This window comes from Lethenteron reissneri, chromosome 50 (assembly GCF_015708825.2).
Source record: "Lethenteron reissneri isolate LAM-NWPU_2019-01 chromosome 50, ASM1570882v1, whole genome shotgun sequence".
NCBI classification, from domain to species: domain Eukaryota; kingdom Metazoa; phylum Chordata; class Hyperoartia; order Petromyzontiformes; family Petromyzontidae; genus Lethenteron; species Lethenteron reissneri.
The window spans coordinates 7255218-7273109 of record NC_083828.1 but is presented as its reverse complement, the minus strand read 5'-3'; the positions used below and the strand labels follow the sequence as shown (position 1 = coordinate 7273109).

Here is a 17892-nt window from a genome sequence, read left to right as displayed (position 1 = left end):
GAACCTCCTGGTTCCACCAGCCCACAGGGGATTATTGTGTCCGTCCGTCGTGCATCCAAAAATGGGAGGGGTTGGGCTGGGTGGAGAGGGGCTGGGTCGGGAGGGGCAGGGGGCGGAGGGGCTGGGTGGGGAGGGGCTGGGTGGGGAGGGGAGGGTGGGGAGGGAGGGGCAGGGGGGGAGGGGCTGGGTGGGGAGGGGCTGGGTGGGGAGGGTGGGGAGGGGCTGGGTGGGGAGGGGGTGGGGAGAGTGGGGTTGGGTGGGGGGTGGAGGGGTGGGGCTGGGTGGGGAGGGGCTAGGTGGGGAGGGAGGGGCATGGGGGGGGGGGACTGGGTGGGGAGGGGCTGGGTGGGGAGGGTGGGGAGGGGCTGGTCACCCTGTGGTGCCCTTATAAAACTCAACGTTTAACCTACTCACGCCGGCTTGTGCCCGCCCTCACAGTCGGGCATATTTGCGGAATACACCACGTCGCCATTGACCGAGCAACCCAACGTTCCTCTACCAGCTCCCTCCGCAGCAGGAATGTGTTTAGCCAAAGTGCATTCGTGGTTGGGTAGGTGCAGTGTTGAATGTGCTCTTTCCAATACAGTCACAATTTAGATTTTTTAAAAGCTAACATTTTCCCCCCAATGGTATCCCGATTTTGCTGTTGGTGTCATATATTCATAATCAACGTTTTTGGGTTTAGATCGCATTGTTTATAAATGTGTCGTAACTCTTCACCACCCGACACGGCCAATTGCAATTCGCCCGATGATGAATTGCAATTCGCCCGATGATGCTGGATGCAATTACCAGCGAAATGTCGTACTCAAATTGTAAATGTTGTGGTTTCATGCTTCAACTCACCGGTGGGTTAAAGCAGTGAACTATTTGTCTTTTGTCAAGGTGACACTTTTTTACTGATTGGCCGTGTCGGGTGGTGGAGGGTTACGACACATTTATAAATAACGCGATCTAAACCCAAAAACGTTGATTATGAATAATATTAGTCATGAAAGCCTACGTGTTAAACTGGTGTCATATAGTGAGACACATAATCCATTCACATTTTTTACAGAGCAATGCATCCCTTCGATTTAGGGAACGGCCCACGGAAGCGGATATCACAGAGCTTATTCTGAGATGTCTTCAAGTGACCTCTGGGCCACCCACAGTTGACCTCTGGGCCACCCACAGTTGACCTCTGGGCCACCCACAGTTGACCTCTGGGCCACCCACAGTTGACCTCTGGGCCACCCACAGTTGACCTCTGGGCCACCCACAGTTGACCTCTGGGCCACCCACAGTTGACCTCTGGGCCACCCACAGTTGACCTCTGGGCCACCCACAGTTGACCTCTGGGCCACCCACAGTTGACCTCTGGGCCACCCACAGTTGACCTCTGGGCCACCCACAGTTGACCTCTGGGCCACCCACAGTTGACCTCTGGGCCACCCACAGTTGACCTCTGGGCCACCCACAGTTGACCTCTGGGCCACCCACAGTTGACCTCTGGGCCACCCACAGTTGACCTCTGGGCCACCCACAGTTGAGGGCAGCACTTTTCCACCCGCTCTTCAAATGAGTGATGTTTGATAATTGGTTTTTTACCCTTTTATCTGGCAACAAAACTGACACCTTTTTTACAAGGAGTCATGTTTGCATTGACCACAATACCTGCAGTCGTAATGCCTTTTGGCGTCATCTGGTCCAACACCATGTGAGACTAGGCTCTAAGGAAAGCTGTCTCGGGTGTGGACCAATCAACTTCAAGGACAGTGCATACATTATCAGTTGTGTTTTTTTTTGCATTACGACTGCAGGTATTGTAGTCAATGCAAACATGACTCCTTGTAAAAAAAGTGTCAGTTTTGTTGCCAGATAAAAGGGTAAAAAAACAATTATCATATTTTTTCTTCTGGCAAATGAGGTTCCAATGGTGAGTGATGTTTGTCGCATGATGGTCAATCAGAGCGACATTGTATTTCTCAGAGATGGAATTTTGCTATATTGAATGTGGAACCAAAGTTATAGTAATGGGTTTTTAAAAACAATTCTTGGCGACCAGGCTGAGACCATCAACTCGTATCCATTGCGAAACCGGTTTAATCACAGGGAGTGACTTAAACCTGGATTCAAACCCAGGTTCTCAGCGGTGCCGGCTCCGTGCTCTAACCTTAATCCTGACCTTATCTGTAACCCTACTCACTGCCTCTTGTGTATGTTGGTGCATGTATGTTGAACTTACGTACTCATCTAATCCCAACCCTAACCCATAACCCTGTAGCTAACCTGTAACAGCTTACCCTCACCACGTGTCGGACTGTAACCCTCCCCCGGTATCTCACCCTCGGCCCTGCCGCTCTCAGGCCGCACCGCGCTCAGATCGACGCGGTGCCGTCTCGCCCGACCGGGACAACTCCTCGCTCACCTCCTCCCCCGAGGGCCGCGGCAGCGGCGGCGGCGGTCGCGGCGGTGGCGGCGGCGGCAGCGTCGGTGGAGGCAGCGTCGGTGACGCAGGCAGCGGCGTGGGTGACGAGGGGAAACTGTCACCGGACATCGAGGCGCTGGAGCGGTTCATCGACAGCTGCGTGCTGCAGTATCGCGTGGAGGGGACGCTGCGTGACGACGAGCAGCCCGACTCGGACTCGTCGCCCGTCGCCTCGCAGGTGAGGGAGCAAGTGGGCGCGTGGCGTGGCGCTGTGGGGTGGCGCTGTGGGGTGGCGCTGTGGGGTGGCGCGTGGTGTGGCGCTGTGAGGTGGCGCTGTGTGGCGCTGTGTGGCGCTGTGTGGCGTTGTGTGGCGCTGTGGGGTGGCGCTGTGGGGTGGCGCGTGGTGTGGCGCTGTGTGGCGCTGTGTGGCGCTGTGTGGCGTTGTGTGGCGCTGTGGGGTGGCGCTGTGTGGCGTGGCGCATCCGAGTTGGGATGCGGTGTGCCACATGCGAGCGCACATACCTCCCGGAACGTGTGCTGTATGTATACTGTATGTGTACTAAAGGCCGACTGAAACTGAATTTCTGGTTTCGGCCAAAACCGAAACCGAAAGTATGCCGAAAGAGGCCATTTGCCAACTTTCGGCGCCGAAACCGAAACCGAATTTCGGTCGGCCTCTAATGTGCACACCCCACGGTGGCGAGCTGTTAACTACCTCGCTTCGTGTACAGGAGGTCATGGGTTCGATCCCGACCCTGACTCCTGTATATTTGGAGTTTGCATGTTCTTCCCGTGGTCGCGTGGATTTTTCTCCGGGTCCTTCGGTTTTTCCCTCCACATTTAGAAACACGCGTTTAGAGTAGTTGGCTGCTATGAATGTACATGTGATGATAAGCCACTTCGTTGAGATATCATTTGTGGCTTTCGTGACTGCAAGGATTCATACTCTTAGGTTTTTTCGGTAAAGTCACGTAGGTAAAAAAATGTAATAATAAAAATAATAGAAATAATATATCACTATTATTATTTCTATTATTTTATTATTTATTTTTAGTTACGTGACTTTACTGTAAAAACCTAAGAGTATATATCATTTGTGGCCAAGTCGCTTCTGAAAAAGAGCTACGTAATTCAGTGGGCTTTAACTGGTAAAATAAAAAAAAGTTGTTAAAGTTTTAGTTGACTGTAGTGTATTTATTGTGCATATTTTGGAAGTCTCGTCATTCTCATCTGCTGCCCTCTTTGTAACTCTTCTCAGAAATCTGTTCTGTTGGCTCCCTGCCCCTGTTCCAGTCTAACCTCAAGACCTGCCTGTGTAGAACATTTTTTTTGACTGCCTCTTTCTCTCTCTATAAAATAAATGTTCCCGCTTTCTGTACAGCGACGCCGTATATATCCACATTCTATTGTATGGACTCGCACAGATGCGAATAGAATCACAAAGAGACCCATAGACTCCCATAGAGACCTGTGACTGATTGCCTCTTATCATCTCCACGGTGTAAACATTCCCACCGTTTCTGTACGGCGACTTGAGACGCGGTCGCATTTGGACGCCCGTATAAGTCCCACGTTACGACTGTTATTGTTCGACCGTACTTGCAAAAGCGAAATCCCTCTTGAAACTGCGCCCCTCGCCAAAACCCTGGGCGTGAATGAGGTGCCTCTGTTCGACGGCTCTGCTACGCATTTTTTTTTCTTCTTCTTCTTTCGACAAATGCCAAGAACGCTCGGAATTATTCGAAGAGGGCCTCGGCTTTCTTTGGCTGGCCAACGCAACTGCGATGGAAAGAATTTGCCGCTGTGTCCGAGGAGGTGTGGGAGGGGGGTAGGGGTGGCGGAGGGGAGGAGTGGGGCGCGCTAGGGATACCAAATGAGAGTGCAGAAATATTCACCGCGGTGTGTATAGGTGCAGCTCTGCACTTGCGAGCTCCAGGGAGCTACTGTTTCTAGGTTATTTTGACCTACTCTTCCTCGCCGGTCAGACGACTTGTAAACTATAAAGTATTAAAAAATATTTATTTAGTTTAAAGCCCAGCTCTTATTCAGATGCAGCCTGGCCACAAATGATAGCTCAACGAAGTGGCTTGTCGCGTGGAATTTAATAGCAGCAGCGAAATACTCTCAGCGCATGTTTCTAAAGAGGTGCGAGCACCCACACACTTTACCCAACCACCAACGCGCGACCTGCCGATCGACGTAACTGCGGTGCGCCTATTCATATGGCGCCGCAGTGGAGGGTTATTTACTATCTCGCCTGGTATGCAGGAGGTCGTGGGTTCGATCCCAACCCGGGATGCCTGCTGTATATTTGGAGTTTGCATGACTCTCTCCCCATGGTCGCTTGGATTTTTCTCTGCGTCCTCCGGTTTTTCCCTTGCATATTTAGAATCGACATCACGCATTTAGAGTATGTGGCTGCTTTACATTACCACGCGATAAGCCACTCGGTTGAGCTATAATTTGTGGCCAGGTCGCTTCTGAAAACGAGCTACATAGTGCAGTGGGCCTTGCCTGGTAAAACACATTCCTGCGGAGGGAGCTGGTAGGAACGTTGGGTTGCTTGGTCAATGGCCAAGGTCAACGGCGGCGTGGTGTATTCCGCAAATATGCCCGACTGTGAGGGCGAGCACAAGCCGGCGTGAGTAGGTTAAACGTTGAGTTTTACAAGGGCACCACGGGGTGACCAGCCCCTCCCCACCCTCCTCACCCAGCCCCTCCCCACCCTCCCCACCCAGCCTCTCCCCACCAGCCCCTCCCCACCCAACCCCTCCCTTCCCACCCAGCCCCTCCCTGCACGACGGACCCAATAATCCCCTGTGGGCTGGTGTAACCAGGAGGTTCCTACCAGTAAAAGAGCTACACACAGCTCAGTGGGCCTTACCTGGTAAAATAAAAATAGTAATCGTCTACTGCTGGGCGGGCGTTGTTAGCGACGGGTCAGGGGGCGGGGGGTAAGAAACTTTCACCATTGTTTGCAAGTCCAGCTTGCTATTTATTCCACCGCGTACGGTGCGAAAGAAGTTTTACACACACATACATACCACGGTGGTGGCATCCACTTAGTCTCTACAGCACCGCTGTCAAAACACACAGACCAGCACTCCTGTTAAGCTGTGTAGTGGAGGTTTTAAACATATACAATAACACTCAACATATTTGCCAATAACACGACCTTAAAAGCACATATCTGATTTAATGTGCTTTTGAAGAAGGACCATTGTCCAAAACGTTGCCTATTATATAAATATGTTACTAGTAGGAACCACCTGGTTCCACCAGCCCACAGGGGATTATTGTGTCCGTCCGTCGTGCATCCAAAAATGGGAGGGGTGGGGCTGGGTGGAGAAGGGCTGGGTGGGGAGGGGAGGGAGGGGCTGGGTGGGGAGGGGCTGGGTGGGGAGGGGAGGGCTGGGTGGTGTTGGTGGGAGGGGTGGGGCTGGGTGGGGAGGGGCTGGTCACCCCGTGGTGCCCTTATAAAACTCAACGTTTAACCTACTCACGCCGGCTTGTGCCCGCCCTCACAGTCGGGCATATTTGCGGAATACACCACGCCGCCGTTGACCCTGGCCATTGACCGAGCAACCCAACGTTCTTACCAGCTCCCTCCGCAGGAATGTGTTCTTTGAAGGCCACACAGTGTGTTGAGCTTTGGAAAATATATTGTTACTTGTGCCTTTGCACCACTGCCATCGCAGCAGCAACATCAGCAAATAACACGTATATGGGTTTTTACATATTGTTTATATTACGCATGACATTTCAATGCATTGCGTAATGTTACACGACGGGGAAAGACAACGGACACGTGTGCAGCGGTGAAGGCGTGGTCATGTGATCCTCGGGGGGCCCGTGAAGGGGGGGGCGGTCAGTGTGAAGCGCGTACCGCGAAGCGACGGCAATTTTTTCTTGGATTTTCTGTTTGCACATAGTCACTTGAAGATGTTTTCTTGTTCATGTTTTTGTTTTTTGTTTGTTGCGGTTGCACCCGATTCAAGAGCCGAATGGCTCACAGGGTTATACCTAATAAATAAACTTTGAAACTTTAACGCTAGCTTTTATTTATTTTTGTTGAATAAAATAAGGGTTGTAAAATAATAAGAAACAAAAACTTCAGCCGTTTAAACGTTCTCGTCGTTGGGGAAACTTCCTCGTGTTTCTCAAAGCACAACGCACCCCACGCGCGATCCGACCCAAAAATCTGAAAGAACGATTCAAGTACATTTTGTTGAACCGGCTGAGAACTCGGGAGAATAGGTTGTGAGTCTCGTTGGCAAGAGTGACCTGCGACCTAGTCTTATGTTTTGCAAGAGCTCGCATAGCAAACAAAATAAATGCACGGTATTTATTTGCATTTCCCGTCATTTCAAGGTAATGTCGCGTTTTACGGACCCCCGAGAACCAATGTTGTACTCGCACGGTGTCAAAACTGGAAGTGCGCCCAAAACCCTTATCTGCAGCGTCACCGAGTGGCTGTCATTCCTAACGTTGTTGTAGAGTTTGTGTTTACCTGTTTGGATCAGCCGCGATCACAATGTGCGGACTTCGAAAGTCACTCTGTCCACGGAAGTCTGTTGACAAGAGCCGTGGACATGCTGTGTTAGAGAAGGGTGGCCATGGGCCAAAACGTCGCCTGTTATACATGTTCATTCCGTTAAAGGCCGGACTGTTTAATGGCACGTGTTGAGTTTCTTTTGTTATTGAATGTACGTTGACATTTTTTCACCACCATATGTAGCCAACCTTTGTCAGATCAGCGTAAAATCTAAAGTAATACACTACGTCTGTTTCGTCTAAATGTTACGGAACAGAGACTCCTTGTCTACTCGGTCTAACAAAATAGATAAGCGGACAATGTTTCCTTCATATTTCTTACACAACACGTGTACGCCCAACGCCCTTCTGGCAGAGCACGATCTTGGCAGCATTGCTTCAGTACAAGCAAACTGTGGACCGGTTTTGACGTGTAGTGTCTCATCAGCATTGTCAGGCTTGCTTGAATCTAGTGGCGGTGAACTACCAGATAGGAGTTCTAGTTGGACGCAAAATTATACGCAACTCAAAATGATCACGAGCGTTGTTGTAGGGAATATGGGAGCCGTATATTCAAAGGAAGGTCATACTCTTCTTGGTTCTTTCGGTAAAGTCACGTAGAAGGGAAATAATAAAATAATAATAAAAAATGAAACATAATAAAATAATTCTCACGACGTTTCGGCCACAACGCAAGCAGCCGTCCTCAGGTGAAGAACAGGTCTGTCGGAGAAGACAGCGTCTGACACTGTCTTTCCGACAGACCTGGTCTTCACCTGAGGACGGCTGCTTGCGTTGTGGCCGAAACGTTGTGAGAATTATTTTATTATGTTTTATTATTTTATTTTTTTATTATTTCCCTTCTACGTGACTTTACCGAAAGAACCAAGAAGATGAATCCCTGCAGTCACGAAAGCTTTAAATCGAAGGTCATACTCTTTGGTTCTTTCGGTAATGAACGGCCGATTGTGTTGCGATCGAAACGTCGTGATTGAATTTATTTTATTTCTCTACCTACGTGACTTTACCGAAAGAACCAAATAGTATGGATCCCTGCAGTCACGAAAACTTCAGATCTAAAAGGAAGGTCCTTGGCAATAACATCTGTGAGTTCACCAGCATTGATTCATGCAAGTCTGATGCTGCTGACGGATACACTGCGTGCCAAAAAACCCGTTCCAGAATTTGCTTTACCTCAGTCTTCGTTGCTGAATGGGAAAGCTCCCAGAAGGCTGTGCTGCCGATGGGGGGGGTGTAAGAATTTTCTTTTTTGGTTTTTCGCAGGGAGACGCGTATCGTATGCTTATCCGTTTTGGTTATTTGGCCTGCTGAGTGTAAAATCTCCGCTCATCCGCTTTGCTCATCGCAGCGAGCCCTCTCGCCCCTCACCCCTTCGCCCGCGGTTTACTCGCGCTACCCAGCACCGCGTCCAATTTGCGCTTTAAACATTTGCACGCCATGCACCATACACCACGCCATGCACCACGCCATGAACACGCGCCATACCACGCGCCACGCGCCATGCCGCGCCACGCCGCCCGCGATGCTTCACATTCCTGCGAGCCGCTGGGCCACAGGAATTTTCGTCCTCTACCCCCTTCTCCCATGCCGGCAGTCCGCAGTGTTTTGAAGTGGGATGCTGGCAGCGAACATGTGGAAGCCACGCGTGTGTGCGTGCGTGTGCGTGCCCGCGTGTGTGCATGTGTGCGTGCGTGTGAGCGCGTGTGTGTTATGGGGAGCGATAGTGTAGCGGTTAGCGTGCTGCGCTATGAACCCGGCGACACGAGTTCGATTCCCGCTCACGGCCAACACCGGTGACGATTATCTCAACCGGTCCTGGGCCTCCCCTAGGTCGACTCAGCTTCAAATGAGTACCTGGTGAGGTGTGTAAACATTGCCACTAGGGAGACAAAGGCGGTTGGGCGTGGTGCTGGCCACCCACCCCCTTTGTGTACCGTTCCGGCCTTCATAGGTGCTCGCTAACAGCACTTGCCCCTACAGTTTGTTAAGGCTATATGGGGGATCTTTATCTTTGTGTGTGGGGAGAGGTAGTGTAGCGGTTAGCGCGCTGCGCTACGAACCTGGTGACCCAGTGACGATTATCTGAACCGGTCCTGGGCCTCCCCTCAGTCGACTCAGCCTCAAATGAGTACCTGGTGCGATGTGTAAACATCGCCACTAGGGAGACAAAGGCGGTCGGGCGTGGTGCTGGCCACCCACCCCCTTTGTGTACCGTTCCGGCCTTCATAGGTGCTCGCTAACAGCACCTGCCCCAACAGTCTGATCTTTGCTTTGTTTGCGTTCATGTATGAGCAGTAGTGCACACGTTTTAACGCGCCGTGCTACGAACCCGGCCATCTGAGTTCGATTCCTGTTCACGGCCAACAACACTGGTGACAATTATCTGAACTAGTACGGGGCCCTCCCCTAGGTTGACTCGTCCTGAAACGAGTACCCGGTGCGGTGCATGAACATCGCCACTGAGGCAACAAAAGGATAGTCGGGTGTGGTGGCCGGCCACCTCGTTTGCCTTCGCGCTGCTACTCGCGAACGGCACTTGCCCCAACAGTGTGTTAAGGCTACACGGGCGGTCTTTGTCTTTGTCGTCCGCGACAGGGCTCTTCGGATCGGAGCGACAAGCGGAGCACCCGGGCCTGGAAGGGTCAGCGAGGAGGCCGAGGTCGGATTCAGCAGCGGTGGATCAACAGCCCCCCGGTGAGCGGCCTGCGGGCGTGCGGAATGAGCGAACGGAGTGGAATATGCGACTTGGGCGAATGTACGAGCGTGCGGGTGACCGCACGAAACTGAGCATGCGACTTGGGTGAACGGATGAGCGTGCGGGTGAGCGTCGCGTAGCGTGCCAGTGAGCGAATGAACGGGTGAGTAAACGAACGTATGAGTTGGCCGATGGAATTGATCGTTGAGCGAACGAATAAAGTAGTGAAATGTGATGTTGAGTGAGTGAATGAGTGAATGAATTAGCTGGTGTGTGCCCGTTCCGGCTTTGTCTGTGCGACAGGTTCAACGTGGAAGTCCCTCCCCACGGCCCAGAGGAGGCCGTACAGGCCCCCAGCCCAAGGTTGGGCCCCCCCTCACCCCCCCTCACCCCCCCTCACCCCCCCTCACCCCCTCTCACCCCCTCTCACCCCCCCTCACCCCCCCTCACCCCCTCTCACCCCTCCTCACCCCCCCTCACCCCCTCTCACCCCCCCTCACCCCCCCTCACCCCCCCTCACCCCCCCTCACCCCCCCTCACCCCCCCTCACCCCCCCTCACCCCCTCTCACCCCCTCTCACATCGTGCTATCTCCATACTCTCTTCCCTGGCTTTCCACACGCTCTTTCCTGCCTCCACACATTCTCACCTCTCCACCGACTCTTCCCCAGTCTCAATATCGTGCCAATTTACATCCGTGAATTAATCGATGACGAATGAAGAATGAATTAATGTACGGACGCCTTCCCGGTCATCTCGTAGATTGGTGGACTGCTGCATCGCACGACCACCATGGGAGATGGCGAGAGCTTGGCTTGGGCCATGTGAGGCCTTCATCCAGCAGTGGCTCGTGATGATGATGATGATGTTGATGACGACTCAGAAGCTGCATGAGTTTCTCTTGTTTTCTAATCCGCCACTTCTCTCCTCCTCCTTCCCATGTTGCAGCCTCGAGTCCAAGACCCTTCGTACGATGTATGGGCGGCGAATACGAACCCTTACGACAGGTGAGAGTATGGTGGTGGAGGTGGTGGTGGTAAATGAGTACCTGGTGCGGTGTGTAGTAAACATCACCACTGGGGAGATGAAGGCGGCCGGGTGTGGTACTGGTCATCCTTGTCCTCGTGTGCCATGACAGGCTTCATAGGTGCTGCTACTCGCCAACAACAGCACTTGCCCCAACAGTCTGTTAAAGTTTCGATTTAAAGCTTTCGTCACTGGAGGGATTCATATTCTTGGTTCTTTCGGTAAAGTCACGTAGAAGGGAAATGATAAAAATAAAACATAATAAAATAAAATTATCAGGTGAAGAAGAGCTCTCGGAAAGACAGCTCTGTTTCTTCACCTGAGGACGGCTGCTTGCGTTGTGGCCGAAACGTCGTGAGAATTTTATTTTATTATGTTTTATTTTTATTATTTCCCTTCTACGTGACTTTACCGAAAGAACCAAGAATATGAGTCTGTTAAAGGCTGCACGGGGGATCTTTTGTTATTTTGGTGGTGGTGGTGGTGGCGGCGGTGGCAGCACAAGAGGTTTTATTTATTCGTTGTGTTTTTGAGCCGCCACGATATGCGATCGGATTGTCGCGATGGAATGCGTGATGCGTTTGAGCCAAGATTCAGATGCGAGGGTTGTGTTGTGTTGTGCGTCTGGGCCAGAGGTCGCAAACGGGTTTTGATTCCTTACCCGTACCCGTACCCGGCCACACCAGGGTCGCAAACGGGTACCTGTACCCTACCCGATACCCGGCTACCCGTACCCGGCCGGGTATCGGGTAGGGTACGGGTACGAGTACCCGATTGCGACCTCTGGGATGAAGCCATGTTGCAGGCGCGGGTGGGTTGATTCTAGGAACTTGAATTGTGAGAAGAGACAAGACGTTGGGAAATGAGTGACAAACGGTGACTCACCAGTGACTCACGGCCTACCCGTATCCGTACCCGGCCACACCAGGGTCGCAAACGGGTACCTGTACCCGGCCGGGTACGGGTAGCCGGGTATCGGGTAGGGTACGGGTATCGGGTACCCGGGTGAGCCGCACTGCCTCTGTGATTGAACGGGGTCCAGCTTGCGTTCACGTGTTTGTCTCGTGCATCCATGTATTTGTGTACTCGGGTTTGTGCAAGTGTGTTCGTGTATGTGTGCTTGAATGTTGAACTTCTTTTACACCGTACGTAGCCAACCGTGCTAATTGGAGGTGAGGGGACAAAGGCGACCGGGCGTCTTGTTGGCCATCCACACCCTCGTGTGCCGTGCAGGCCTTAATAGGTGCTCGTTGATGGCACTTTCCCCAGCAGTCGGTTAAATGACATATGGGGGATCTTTGTCCTTTTGTCTATGAAGAGTAGTGGTGCAGTTGTGTATATTTGTCTGACTGCATTTGTCCGTGCGTTTGTGTCTGTAATTGCATCTGGTGGCATCTGTGTGTGTGTCTTTATTAGAATTAGCATTTGTACTAATGTGTGAGTGTGTGTGTGTATCTCGGAGTGTGTACATGAAGTCACCGCCACTTAGTGGCAAATGGCGGTTATTGTTTGTTGACATTGTTTGTGTCTGGAACTCTCAATCTGGAACTTCCAATCTGGAATTCCCTTCCCCCAGCCATCCTTGCTGTTAATACCCTTCCCCAGTTCACATCCAGGCTCCAGACCTGCCTTGTTTTCGCTCTGACTAACCGCCTCTATCTCTCTATACAAATAAATAGTGCCACTGTTTACACCATCTTTGAGATGTCTAATTTCGGCCGCAATGCATTGCACAGACTCGCACCAGACGCCAATCGAATCACAAAAAGGCCCATAAGACTCCCACGGAGACCTATGAACGCCTCTGTCATCTCCATGGTATAAATATTCCCACCGTTTCTGTACGGCGAGGATGCGGGTCACAGTCGGGCGCCGTATAAATCCACGTTGTGGTCGTCGTGTATTGCGTCCAGCGGCTGCAGCTGGGACGTGCAGCCAGACGTCCAGGAAACGTCGACCTCCCAACATCAAAGCCTCTCGAAGCATCCCAACCACACAGAGCACGGTGACAGGTAGCTGATGGTGATGATGATGATGATTGTGCCGATGATGATGATGATGATGCTGATACTGATGTCATTGCTACTAAAGATGCTTGGGTCAATAGTGTCGAGACCAGCGTCCTGACAATCCGTAGAATCTCTGTTGGGTTGAATCATTACATGTCTATTATTATTTATCATCATCATCAACATCAGCCTTGATCTATCCACTGTTGCATGAGGTCCTCCCCAGGCTGCCGACACCACCTCCCACGATCCCGCGATACAACACAGTTGCACGCGCACGAACAGATTTCAAAGCTCCATCTCCTTGCGGGCCTGCTCTCTCTGGGACGCGTTCCATTCTTTTGCTGCCACTCCGTGATTGCTCTCGACCATCGTCCATCCTCTCGGCCATCGCCCATCCCTTCTGGCCATGACGCGACCTGCCCTTGCCCGCACTCGCTTTTTCAACGGTTTGGGCGATGATGGTTACCGTCATTGTTGTTATCACCGTGTACATCTGCATGCCGGGGTGAGGTTCAGCACCAAGAGGCCGGGCCACGGTTAATTAACCGTGAGTTTTTTTTATTTTTCTCTACCACCGTTGCTCGACTTGCAGCGAATGCCAGAACGTGGGCGACGCGGAGGCTGCGATCAAGGACGACTCGAGGGACGACGGATCTTCCCAGGTGAGTGCTGCGCTCGTTTAAACAACAAAAACTCCTCGCACAATTTTATCGCGAGTGCGCAATCGCCGTTTAGCAGAGGTCGCAAACGGGTTTTGATTCCTCACTCGTACCCGTACCCGGCCGCACCAGGGTCGCAAACGGCTACCCGTATCCGGCCGGGTATGGGTAGCCGGGTATCGGGTAGGGTACGGGTATCGGGTACCCGATTGCGACCTCTGGGATGAAGCCATGTTTACAGGCGCGGGTGGGTTGATTCTAGGAACTTGAATTGTGAGAAGAGACAAGACGTTGGGAAATGAGTGACAAACGGTTACTCACCAGTGACTCACGGCCCTCTCACTCATTGGTTGGAGTGAGTCACGTGCGGCTACCCGTACCCGGCCGCACCAGGGTCGCAAACGAGTATCCGTACCCGGCCGGGAACGGGTAGCCGGGTATCGGGTACCCGGTTGCGACCTCTGCCGTTGAGGAACGAGACTAAGAATCCGTTTTGGAGTTCTCGCGGGGCGGCGCGATGCTTCGTGTTGTTCGAGAACAGTCCGCGGAAGCGGTTGTCACAGAGCTACCTCCGAGAATCCCTCCTTCAGGTGACATCCGGGTCACATACAAGAAGATGGCACTTTCCCAGCCGCACTGCCACACAGAGTCGTGTTTTCGCCGCACGAGTCGAAACGAACTTTCGTTCACTTTCAGAGCTGGAATTTTTCGCCAATTACAGAAGCAAATTTAACACGATTATTTTCCGTGCACTCGTTAACGACCAGGCTTGAGACCCGTCAACTCGCTGCACTTGGGAACCCGGATTAATCGTAGGCTGCAGCTGACGAACCCCGATTCGAACCCAGACTATCGGTGCCGCCGATTCAGCACTCGAAGCTCTTGAGCCATCAAAAACCACCTCTTGGGAGCTTCGTGGTGGAAGGACAGGCTCCCATATTTAGTGTTTATTTTTGGGACCTGCCAGAGGAATGTTTGAGGCAAGACTGAAGTTACGGCGGTTTAGAAAAAAATGTCAATATCCTTAGCCCAGCACGATGGCAGCCGTAAGTTAATAATAGTCGCAGTTTCTTTCACGTCTGACCACGCAAGTGGCCATTGTGATAAAACATGTATTTTTTTTTTCCTAAACAATCATTAATTGGCTGAAACATCCTAATATACAGGGACGCCTCTACTTATGAACGAGTTACGTTCTAGAGGTCTGTTCGTAAGTCAATTTGTTCGTAAGTCCAACTTTACTCCTGTCGATTCCAAACACATTGTACAGCATGTACACTAAACACGGGGAATGGTTTTAAAACTTATCTAATCTCCTGTAGACGTAGATCCCACTGATTCTTTATGTTCTGTAGATGTAGATGCCACTGATTCTTCACGTTCTGCAGATGTAGATGCCACTGGTTTTTCGTGTTCTGTAGATGTCGATGCCACTATTTCTTCCTGTTCTGGAGATGTAGATGCCACTGGTTCGTCATGTTCAATAGATCTAGATGCCATTGGTTCTTCGTGTTCTGCAGATGTAGATGCCACTGGTTCTTCACGCTCTGCAGATGTAGATGTCACTGGTTCTTCACGTTCTGCAGATGTAGATGCCACTGGTTCTTCACGTTTTGTAGATGTAGATGACACTGGTTCTTCACGTTCTGCAGATGTAGATGCCACTGGTTCTTCACGTTCTGTAGATGTAGATGCCACTGTTCTTCTTGTTCTGCAAATGTAGATGCCACTGGTTCTTCACGTTCTGTAGATGTAGATGCCACTGGTTCTTCACGTTCTGTAGATGTAGATGCCACTGGTTCTTCACGTTCTGTAGATGTAGATGCCACTGGTTCTTCATGTTCTGCAGATGTAGATGCCACTGGTTCTTCACGTTCTGTAGATGTAAATGCCACTGGTTCTTCACGTTCTGTAGATGTAGATGCCACTGGTTCTTCACGTTCTGCAGATGTAGATGCCACTGCTTCTTCACGTTCTGCAGATGTAGATGCCACTGGTTCTTCACGTTCTGTAGATGTAGATGCCACTGGTTCTTCATGTTCTGCAGATGTAGATGCCACTGGTTCTTCATGTTCTGCAGATGTAGATGCCACTGGTTCTTCATGTTCTGCAGATGTAGATGCCACTGGTTCTTCACGTTCTGTAGATGTAGATGCCACTGGTTCTTCTTGTTCTGCAAATGTAGATGCCACTGGTTCTTCACGTTCTGTAGATGTAGATGCCACTGGTTCTTCACGTTCTGTAGATGTAGATGCCACTGGTTCTTCACGTTCTGTAGATGTAGATGCCACTGCTTCTTCATGTTCTGCAGATGTAGATGCCACTGGTTCTTCACGTTCTGTAGATGTAGATGCCACTGGTTCTTCATGTTCTGCAGATGTAGATGCCACTGGTTCTTCATGTTCTGCAGATGTAGATGCCACTGGTTCTTCATGTTCTGCAGATGTAGATGCCACTGGTTCTTCATGTTCTGCAGATGTAGATGCCACTGGTTCTTCACGTTCTGTAGATGTAGATGCCACTGGTTCTTCATGTTCTGCAGATGTAGATGCCACTGCTTCTTCACGTTCTGCAGATGTAGATGCCACTGGTTCTTCATGTTCTGCAGATGTAGATGCCACTGGTTCTTCATGTTCTGCAGATGTAGATGCCACTGGTTCTTCATGTTTTGCAGATGTAGATACCACTGGTTCTTCACGTTCTGTAGATGTAGATGCCACTGGTTCTTCATGTTCTGCAGATGTAGATGCCACTGCTTCTTCACGTTCTGTAGATGTAGATGCCACTGGTTCTTCATGTTCTGCAGATGTAGATGCCACTGGTTCTTCATGTTCTGCAGATGTAGATGCCACTGGTTCTTCATGTTCTGCAGATGTAGATGCCACTGGTTCTTCATGTTCTGCAGATGTAGATGCCACTGCTTCTTCACGTTCTGCAGATGTAGATGCCACTGGTTCTTCATGTTCTGTAGATGTAGATGCCACTGGTTCATCATGTTCTGCAGATGTAGATGCCACTGGTTCTTCATGTTCTGCAGATGTAGATGCCACTGGTTCTTCATGTTCTGCAGATGTAGATGCCACTGGTTCTTCATGTTCTGCAGATGTAGATGCCACTGGTTCTTCACGTTCTGCAGATGTAGATGCCACTGGTTCTTCATGTTCTGCAGATGTAGATGCCACTGGTTCTTCATGTTCTGCAGATGTAGATGCCACTGCTTCTTCATATTCTGTAGGTGTAGATGCCACTGCTTCTTCACGTTCTGCAGATGTAGATGCCACTGGTTCTTCATGTTCTGCAGATGTAGATGCCACTGGTTCTTCATGTTCTGCAGATGTAGATGCCACTGGTTCTTCATGTTCTGTAGATGTAGATGCCACTGCTTCTTCACGTTCTGTAGATGTAGATGCCACTGGTTCTTCATGTTCTGCAGATGTAGATGCCACTGGTTCTTCATGTTCTGCAGATGTAGATGCCACTGGTTCTTCACGTTCTGTAGATGTAGATGTCACTGGTTCTTCACGTTCTGCATATGTAGATGCCACTGCTTCTTCACGTTCTGCAGATGTAGATGCCACTGGTTCTTCACGTTCCGCAGATGTAGATGCCACCACCGCTAGATATTGCGCGGCGGTTGAACTTACGATTCTCGGACCGAACAGGCAACTGGACGTATGGTCAGGTTTGTTCGTATCTCTGAAAGTTTGTAAGTTGAGGAGTCCCTGTATAGAGAAGTGAAGAACTTGGGCAATTTTATCGGTGCTGGTTCACTCCCTGGCTGCTGCCTTCCAGTTTGTTTGTGGCTCCTCAGCAAATGTGAGGTGCAATTTGCAAGAACGAAAATGCTGTGTAAAAACTAAATAATCTATTATTATAATATACACTTGGAAAAAAAGTGCAGTATGAAGAAAGTTCTTGTGAGCAAGCACATGTGTGTGTGTGTCTCTTTGTTGTTGTTTACATGTGTGTGTGCTTGCGATGTGTAAATATCATCATCACTTTACGACAGGTGAGAGTGGTGGTAAATGAGTACCTGGTGCAGTGTGTCATAAACATCACCACTGGGGATACAAAGGTGCCCGGGTTTGGTGTTGGCCACCCACACCCTCGTGTCTTTATATGCGCTTGTGGACAGTCATGGTCTACTAGTTTTTAACACTGCTACTAACCCGGTCACCTCAAATCATTTACCGGTCGCGGGTAACATCAATGGCGAGTGGCATCACGCTTCCTTGAGGGACGCCGCTTTAGACGAGTACCTGGTTCAGTGAGCACACATCAGCAACTCCGATTAACACGGTCAGCTACGTACGGTGCGAAAGAAGTTCAACACGCTCGTCAACGGCACTTGCCCTCCCCTCCCCCGAGGTTGTGCAGGCTATACGGGTGATCTTTGTCTGTTGTGCCTGTAGGTCGTCGATGGCGACTCTGCTACGCGGGCTGTGAACTCCGGCCAGGGCAGGAGACGTGAGCGCAGGTGAGATGCGGGGGGGGGGGGGGGTGTGAATGCGCGTGATGCGGCCGGTGCTGCCGCAGA

At 50.9% G+C, this 17892-nt stretch overlaps 1 protein-coding gene across 1 annotated transcript in view; it reads left to right on the top strand.

Moving 5' to 3' along the window:
- LOC133355158 (CBP80/20-dependent translation initiation factor-like) overlaps window positions 1-17892 on the top strand; it is a 31436-nt gene that overhangs the window by 7255 nt on the left and 6289 nt on the right. The window contains exons 2-8 of the mRNA XM_061572488.1: window positions 2349-2648; window positions 9560-9658; window positions 9963-10022; window positions 10607-10665; window positions 12598-12696; window positions 13289-13358; window positions 17768-17832. Coding sequence (XP_061428472.1) covers window positions 2349-2648; window positions 9560-9658; window positions 9963-10022; window positions 10607-10665; window positions 12598-12696; window positions 13289-13358; window positions 17768-17832 — 752 coding nt within the window. The remainder of the gene's footprint in view (window positions 1-2348; window positions 2649-9559; window positions 9659-9962; window positions 10023-10606; window positions 10666-12597; window positions 12697-13288; window positions 13359-17767; window positions 17833-17892) is intronic.